The following is a 9,666-nucleotide window of genomic DNA, read 5'->3' as shown; positions in this document are numbered from 1 at the left end:
TTTTCTACCGCTTGTCCCTTACAACATATTACTGTAAATAAAACAACAGTACCACTGTTTTTTTTTGCCATGTTTTCATTTACAGTAATACACCTTAAAAAAAACAACAATCACACATTTTTACAGTAAAAAACTGCTAACTCAGTCAACAGAATTTTACTGTAAAATAGTGTTTTTTTTAAATAACATTACGGTAAATGAAAAAAACAATGCCACTGTTTTTTTATTTTATTTTTAAAAAATTGTGGCAACTGAGCTGCCTGTTATTAACGTTAAAAAAAATGGTATCGTAAAACAAAAAAGCATCGCAAAAACAACCAACGGTAAAAAACTAGCACCTCAGTCGACATAATTTTACCAGAAAAAAAACAGTGTTAGCTTTTTCTATTTACAGTAATATGCTGTAAAAACACCATCATTTTGAGCATAAAATGTATTGTCATTTTACAGTCTACAATTTGACGGATATCTTAGCAGCTGAGATAGGCTCCAGCACCCCCGCGACCCCAAAAAGGGACAAGCGGTAGAAAATGGATGGATGGATCTTACTTTGAAATCATAAGTCAAGCGAATGTATTTGTATGTTGACCAAGAAGTAAATTTGTTGCAATATTAGATACCATTAAAATAAAAAAATGTGCGCAATTTCATGCGATAATTTTTCTGTCAAAAAAAATACATACTGAAAAAATATAAGGGACTTACTTTATTGATGCGTGTCATTTCCAGGCGTTGGCGAGCCATACGAAAGGATGTGGCGGACCAGATCTGCTTGAGTTTGACACCTGTGGTATAAGCCAGTGATTCTCAAACGGTCGTCCATCTAGTGGTACGGCAAAAGAATCACTTCATGAAAGTACAGTGTTTTATCTTGCTATATTCAAACTGTGTGTGATGTTAGTGGCCTGAAATATCGAATACAATCGCAAAAAAAAAACGCCGCCTCGTTTCTGATACTTATGGTATTGGTACTTGGCGAGCCATGTGTTTTCTGAGGTGAAAAAAAACGTTTGAGAGCCACTGGTTTGAACGATACAATCTTCCAGGCGGCGTTTGCGACAATAAACGTGTAAAAATACGGAGATAAACGTTTGCTTTGTCCGGATGAAGCCCCGCCCCTTTGGCACCGTCATAAACACAACTGCTGCACAAAGCTCGACACGCCGCCGCCGCTCTGTTTAAGTCTAAAAGCGAGTACAAAAGAAAAAAAAAACACACACACACAAAAAAAAAAAAGTTCATAAATAGAGTTTTTGTAAAGAGATGAGTGGTTTTTAGGGCGTGGAAGAAGTCGTTTTTCCCCGGGAGGAAAGAAGCTTGCATAAAAAGTGACACGGCGAGAGAAAATTGAGTCCGCTTCCTTTAGCGTTTGTGTCTCTGGTCACTTCCTCCCAGGGGTCCTTTCGCTCGCTTATTCCAGCATGCTAATGAGTTGATGGTTTGAGCGCAGACTAAGGGGGATGTGTATGCGACGAAGTAGGACTGAGCCCCACTTTTAGAAAGAGTTGTCGACGCCGACTCTAAATGGGGGGAATCTGCGCCAGCATCCCGTCTTGCAGCAGCTATAAATACATACAGGCGCGTGGGTTTTCGGCAAAGACGAAGCACGGTGCTCACACTTCGCTCTCGGTGGAGGGTTTGCGCAGGGACGCCCAGCCGGTGTCGGGCAGGCCGTGGTGGGCGTGGTGGCGCTGCGGGGTGACGGCGGAAGGGGCGAGCGTGGTTATGGAGGAGCACTCTGACGCCTCCTCCTGCAGGAGCTGCTCGGTCTCGCCGTCGTCCAGCGAGGCGCTGCTGGCCTGCAGGGAGACGGTGTCGGTGCGCATGCAGGCGTGCAGGCCCCCCCGGGACGGCTTGATCTGCTTCAGGTCGTCCCAGTAAAGCTCCTCGGTGGACAGGAGGCACACGCCCTCCACGATGCGGATCTTCTCCTTGGTGTAGCCGCCGTCCACGCCGCCCTGGACAACGAAACAGGATCAGTTTGGTCTCAGGAAGTGTGCTTTTTAGTCTCACTCGAAACATGCTCACGTTGCCAACTTTTCACACGTGCTTCCGTTAAAACACACAAACTGTTCATAAATCGGTTGAGCAGGGCCAAATCAACACCACACTTCTTTTACAAGAGCCACAACTCAAGCAGACATGGTTCATAATACCGTTAACATCCAAGCAGTACGATCAGAGAAATCCCAAATAAGTAGGGCTGGGTCTGGGCAAGGACTACAATTGTCCCCATACCAATATTTTGGTACCGGTACCAACATGTATTTTCCATAGTTTTTTGATAACTTTCAAATAAAAGGGGACCACAACATTTTTTTAAATGAAAATCTGTGTTTATAGCTTCACCTTTATCGTTCGTTTTGACGCCAAAATACGTCCATTCTCTCCTCTTCTGTCTCCACGCTGTCTCTTTACGCTTGTAAGTGCTCTGTGTGTGTGTTGACTCACATTACCATCAATGTCACCAATGCGCGCCGCAGCACATATACGCACATAAATATATACATATACACACATACATACATATATATATAGACATACATATATACATATATATATACACATACATATATACATATATATATATACACATACATATATACATATATATATACACATACATATATACATATACACACATACACACATACATATATATATATATATATATACACATATATATATATATATACATATATATATATATATATATACATATATATATATATATATACATATATATATATATATATACATATATATATATATATATATACATATATATACATATATATACATATATATACATATATATATATATATATATATATACATATATATATATATATATATATATATATATATACATATATATGTATATATATATATATATATATATATATATATATATATATATATATACACGCATACACAGATACGTATATATACATATGTATATACATGTAAATATATGTATATACATATATGTATATACATATATGTATATACATATATATACATATGTATACACATATATACATATACATATATACACATATATACATATATGCATATACATATATACATATGCATATACATATATATATATATATACACGTATATACATACACATATATAAATACATATATACATATATATATATAAATACATATATACATACATATATATATATACATATATATATATACGCACACACACATTAAGGGAACTCTCCTGAAGGAATCAATAAAGTTCTCTCTCTCTCTCTCTCTCTCTCTCTCTCTCTCTCTCTCTCTCTCTCTCTCTCTCTCTCTCTCTCTCTCTCTCTCTCTCTCTCTCTCTCTCTCTCTCTCTCTCTCTCTCTCTCTCTCTCTCTCTCTCTCTCTCTCTCTCTCTCTCTCTCTCTCTCTCTCTCTCTCTCTCTCTCTCTCTCTATATATATATATATATATATACATATATATATATATATATATATATATAGACATACACACACATATAGATGTATGTATGTATGTGTATATATATATATATATATATATATTGCTGTTGTTCCCCAACTTTTCACTTTTTGAAAAGTTGACTTTGGAATATTTAGGAGCGAGGAAATTTCACGACTGGATTTGTTGCACGGGTGGCATCCTATGACAGTTCCATTCTATTCTTTCACAAATGTTTGTAGAAACAGTCTCCATGCCTAAGTGCTTGATTTTATACACCGGGCCAAGTGATTAGGACACCTGATTCTCATCATTTGGATGGGTGGCCAAATACTTTTGGCAATATAGTGTGTATATGTATATATACATATAAGTATGTATATATTATCTGAATCCAAATTGATACAACATGAACATACCAAATGTAACTTTTTGTTTATTACTCCTGTCTGGTATTGATTTTAAAATATGTATCATCATTTCATAGCTGTTAGTTATTATGGCAAGATGTTAATGAACTGGACACGATGTTAGTTCCACTGGCTGCTACCAAAGTTTGGAAACACTCTGACATGCCCGCAACAACACGTCAGACACTGCAGGTTCCGTGCAAAACAACCGGGGAGAAAAGAAGGAGAAGAAGTGGGAAGAGGGCAGAGCTCCTCCATGCGGCGTGACTACCTCTCCACAGCACAGGGGAGTCAAAAGATAAAGGGGGAGAGAGAGTTGTAGGGATGGGAGAGCTGCAAGGAGGCAAAGAAAGTGAGGACAAGATAAGGAACCACCATGTGAACTAAATGTAGCTTAAAGGGGTCACATTGTAATTTTCAATCTATATTTAAAACCGTCAAAATAGATGCTGGTGTTTCAAACTTTTTGCAAGGGAGGAAAACAAAGATTGTTCAACCTCGAGCTATAAGTACCGTATTTTTCGGACTATAAGTCACAGTTTTTTTCATAGTTTGACTGGGCTCCAGTGCAATTTATATATGTTTTTTTCCTTCTTTATTATGCATTTTCGGCAGGTGTGACTTATACTCCGGTGCGACTTATACTCCGAAAAATACGGTATGTAAGACCAGATTTTTCGAGACAAATCTTACGGCGTTCACTGTGACGTTAGCTACGCCGTATAGCGGCTCGGAAGTTCGTAATTTAAACTGCGCTCGCTTTTTAAAACCCTTGTGCACCCTACAGCCCGAAATGGGCATTACAATCATTGGTACTTTAACTTTAACATGTGTTCCTTACGTGAGATTATCGTTCAGTTTGAAGGTTATGAAATAAATATATATATATGTATATATATATATATATATATATATATATATATATATATATATACATATATATATATATATATATATATATACCGTATTTTTCTGACTATAAGTCGCAGTTTTTTTCATCGTTTGGCCGGGGGTGCGACTTATACTCAGGAGCGACTTATGTGTGAAATTATTAACACATTACCGTAAAATATCAAATAATATTATTTAGCTCATTCCCGTAAGAGACTAGACGTATACGATTTCATGGGATTTAGCGATTAGGAGTGACAGATTGTTTGGTAAACGTATAGGATGTTCTATATGTTATAGTTATTTGAATGACTCTTACCATAATATGTTACGTTAACATACCAGGCACGTTCTCAGTTGGTTATTTATGCCTCATATAACGTACACTTATTCAGCCTGTTGTTCACTATTCTTTATTTATTTTAAATTGCCTTTCAAATGTCTATTCTTGGTGTTGGGTTTTATCAAATAAATTCCCCCAAAAATGCGACTTATACTCCAGTGCGACTTATGTATGTTTTTTTCCTTCTTTATTATGCATTTTCGGCCGGTACGACTTATACTCCGGAGCGACTTATACTCCAAAAAATACGGTATATATATATATATATATATATATATATATATATATATATATATATATATATATATATATATATATATATATATATATATTATTATATATTGTTTTTAATGTGTTTTGGATTGCAACATTGTTACGAAAGGATATCAACAAAATATACACACATTCTCTTAAGAACTCTTTCAGACCCATTGACTCCCATATGAACTGTTTTAACTATTTTTTAACTAACTGGTATATTACTTTGATTTTTACATGGAAAACCTAATTTGATCAAATGTTTGCCAATTAAAAAAAATAAGAAAATATTGTTTTGGTGTAATTGTACCCCTTAACCACCAGATGGCGACAGAAAACGATGATGCATAAGTCTGAGAGCTTTGATGAGCGTAAATGAGTTAAACTGCCAGTAAACCGCTGAAATGCAATGAAAACGATTTTGGGCAGTTATATACAACATGACATAGATAGATACAACATGACAGATGTATATATAAAACTTGTGAGAACTCAACCAAGTCATGCCTGCTTTTTCTCTTGTTATTGCTCAGTAGGCACTGTAAAAATAACATTTGTTGTCTACTGTATCAAAATCAATGTTGTCATGAATTATTGATCTATGCAAGGCTGTAATTACTTAACCTAAAATATTCCACTCTGCAAGTTTTTATTATTTTCAAAATATTGCATATTTTGCATTGTCCCATTATAAAAACAAAATCTTATTTTTGGATTAAAAAAAAGCCATAAAAAACAAAACAAAAAAAAAACGTAATATCAATCGAAAGATCTGAAGTTTTTAATAGATTTTAGGCATTGAAAGTAAAACAACAAATAATAATTTATTGTGGAATTTTGACACTTATGAGCGGGTCCCTTTTTCTGGAAAATACGGTATGTCTTTTAAAAAATTAATTTTTATAAAAAAAGTTTTTTTTTTTTTTTTAAATCGATTTTAGAAAACTATGAATCTATTTAGGAATGAATAAGAACTGTGATTCGAATGTAAATTGAGGCATGTTTTGCATAATATGACCCCTTTACTGAGATACACACCTTGATTATGAACGTCATGGACCCACGCTGAAGAACATCATCTACTGTCAAATCATTTACCTCCTTCTTGTATCGCAGCTGATTGTATATCGGAGGCTTCTGAGACGCCTCGATCTTGACCTCTTGCGTGGACGTGCGGTACGAAGGGTTACTGTAGGTCAGGTTGCTGACTCCTGGGTCGGCAAACTTGGACTTTTTATGTCTGTTGATTTGGCGGAAATCACAGGGATCTTACTCACCACGGTGAACAAAATGTGATACAACGTAACAGTCAGTGGGAACTCACCGATAAATAATCAAAGCAGCAATGAGGATAAGAATAGCCAGCATGGTCAAAACTCCGCCTATCACATAGCTGATGTGAAGTCCTTCTCCTGGAACACCAAACACAGGTTCAATATTTTCGTATCACATGACTATGAACTACTTGATGAATACTAACCATGTGGAGCTGTCACCACGTTGCTCTCTAAACACTCTTCGACATTGAGGTTCTTGTCAGTGCAGCTGTGAACACAAAAGGTGGATGCAGCTCGTGAAACACTGTTAGTGAGGGATCAACAACATATATCGCAATATATCGACACCAGTGCCATTTTGGAACAGAGTTTCGGTAGCCTTCCGAAATACGGTAATAGTTACAAATAAGTTTAATGTTCCTGAACGACTGTAAAGAAGACATGTCCATCCATCCATCCATCTTCTTCCGCTTATCCGAGGTCGGGTCGCGGGGGCAGCAGCCTAAGCAGGGAAGCCCAGACTTCCCTCTCCCCAGCCACTTCGTCCAGCTCTTCCTGTGGGACCCCGAGGCGTTCCCAGGCCAGCCGGGAGACATAGTCTTCCCAACGTGTCTTCCCTACCGGTCGGACGTGCCCTAAACACCTCCCTAGGGAGGCGTTCGGGTGGCATCCTGACCAGATGCCCGAACCACCTCATCTGGCTCCTCTCGGTGTGGAGGAGCAGCGGCTTTACTTTGAGCTCCCCCCGGATGGCAGAGCTTCTCACCCTATCTCTAAGGGAGAGCCCCGCCACCCGGCGGAGGAAACTAATTTCGGCCGCTTGTACCCGTGATCTTGTCCTTTCGGTCATAACCCAAAGCTCATGACCATTGGTGAGGATGGGAACGTAGATCGACCGGTAAATTGAGAGCTTTGCCTTCCGGCTCAGCTCCTTCTTCACCACAACGGATCGATACAGCGTCCGCATTACTGAAGACGCCGCACCGATCCGCCTGTCGATCTCACGATCCACTCTTCCCTCACTCGTGAACAAGACTCCGAGGTACTTGAACTCCTCCACTTGGGGCAAGATCTCCTCCCCAACCCGGAGATGGCACTCCACCCTTTTCCGGGCGAGAACCATGGACTCGGACTTGGAGGTGCTGATTCTCATCCCAGTCGCTTCACACTCGGCTGCGAACCGATCCAGTGAGAGCTGAAGATCCTGGCCAGATGAAGCCATCAGGACCACATCATCTGCAAAAAGCAGAGACCTATTCCTGCAACCACCAAACCAGATCCCCTCAACGCCTTGACTGCGCCTAGAAATTCTGTCCATAAAAGTTATGAACAGAATCGGTGACAAAGGGCAGCCTTGGCGGAGTCCAACCCTCACTGGAAACGTGTCCGACTTACTGCCGGCAATGGGGACCAAGCTCTGGCACTGAGCATATAGAGAGCGGACTGCCACAATCAGACAGTCCGATACCCCATACTCTCTGAGCACTCCCCACAGGACTTCCCGAGGGACACGGTCGAATGCCCTCTCCAAGTCCACAAAACACATGTAGACTGGTTGGGCAAACTCCCATGCACCCTCAAGGACCCTGCCGAGAGTATAGAGCTGGTCCACTGTTCCACGACCAGGACGAAAACCACACTGTTCCTCCAGAATCCGAGGTTCGACTATCCGGCGTAGACTCCTCTCCAGTACACCTGAATAGACCTTACCGGGAAGGCTGAGGAGTGTGATCCCACGATAGTCAGAACACACCCTCCGGTTCCCCTTCTTAAAGAGAGGAACCACCACCCCGGTCTGCCAATCCAGAGGTACCGCCCCCGATGTCCACGCGATGCTGCAGAGTCTTGTCAACCAAGACAGCCCCACAGCATCCAGAGCCTTAAGGAACTCCGGGCGGATCTCATCCACCCCCGGGGCCTTGCCACCGAGGAGCTTTTTAACTACCTCAGCAACCTCATCCCCAGAAATAGGAGACATGTTTGGTTTTCAAATACTTACTTGACCACTGACGGTCCTCTTTGAGAGGGTTCTGTTGGAGCCTTGGGGATTTTATTGGGAGCTGGTGTGCTGCTGGCTTCTCTGGCGGGAGAAGTCGGGATGTAGCCTGCAACTGAGAATTATGTGTGGGTCAGAGCTGGAATGAACATCGTGTTCACGCTTTTACCGACATCATCTTTACATTTGGACTGAACTACAGTCAACAAAATGTACATGTGACAATAATTCTTCTTTAAAACTGTCTATAGCAGGGGTCGGCAACCAAAAATGTTGAAAGAGCCATATTGGACCAAAAATACAAAAAACAAATCTGTCTGGAGCCGCAAAAAAATTAAAAGCCTTATATAAGTCTTATAATGAAGACGACACATGACGTAAGTGTCTATGTTAGCTATAATAGCCTACTATCAAAATGACTATGTGTCGCAGGCTGAAGCAAATCTTCGTTGACAGAAATGTTGAAATTGAATATTTATTCTACACATTTTTACAACATTAGAAACCATTAGTAAATTAGAGGCTACTCAGAAAGTGAGATAACTCCTGGAAATTACTGGGTTTTAATGACCAAAAGTATAGATGTGTGTGTCAAAGTTAAAGGAACCGGCAGCCTGTCTTCTTTTAATAGATTTATTACAATCTTTGGCAAACTAGGTAATGTTTACTGTGGTCTGGAACAACATGGTACACAAACTATCAGAAATGCAGCCAATATTACATACAGATAATGTGTCAGGAGAGGATAGAGGATAAAAGTAAAGGATATTAAATGAGCTCAAATATACCTACAAGTGAGGCATAAAGATGCAATATGTACATACAGCTAGCCTAAATAGCATGTTAGCATTGATTAGCTTGCAGTCATGCACTGACCAAATATACCTGATTAGCACTCCAACAAGTCAAAAACATCAACAATGCGCACCGTTGTGCATTCACGCACAGTATAAAATGTTTGGTGGACAAAATGAGACAAAGGAGCGGAAGATTTTACATGTAAACAAACTGTTGCGTCACAGTCCACACTATGGTGAGTTCAAGAACC

General features: G+C 39.6%; 1 protein-coding gene across 1 annotated transcript in view; it reads right to left on the bottom strand.

Annotated features, from left to right (window-relative positions):
- Nucleotides 1-969: 969 nt before the first annotated feature.
- lrp4 (low density lipoprotein receptor-related protein 4) overlaps nt 970-9,666 on the bottom strand; it is a 274,670-nt gene continuing 265,973 nt past the window's right edge. The window contains exons 34-38 of the mRNA XM_061974802.2: nt 8,622-8,733; nt 6,826-6,890; nt 6,670-6,757; nt 6,444-6,585; nt 970-1,958 (exon numbers count right to left, since the gene is read on the bottom strand). Coding sequence (XP_061830786.2) covers nt 1,614-1,958; nt 6,444-6,585; nt 6,670-6,757; nt 6,826-6,890; nt 8,622-8,733 — 752 coding nt within the window. The 3' untranslated portion in view covers nt 970-1,613. The remainder of the gene's footprint in view (nt 1,959-6,443; nt 6,586-6,669; nt 6,758-6,825; nt 6,891-8,621; nt 8,734-9,666) is intronic.

This window comes from Nerophis lumbriciformis, linkage group LG15 (assembly GCF_033978685.3).
Source record: "Nerophis lumbriciformis linkage group LG15, RoL_Nlum_v2.1, whole genome shotgun sequence".
Lineage (NCBI taxonomy): Eukaryota > Metazoa > Chordata > Actinopteri > Syngnathiformes > Syngnathidae > Nerophis > Nerophis lumbriciformis.
Note: the sequence above shows the minus strand (reverse complement) of the source record. Positions and strands in the feature narration are given on the sequence as shown.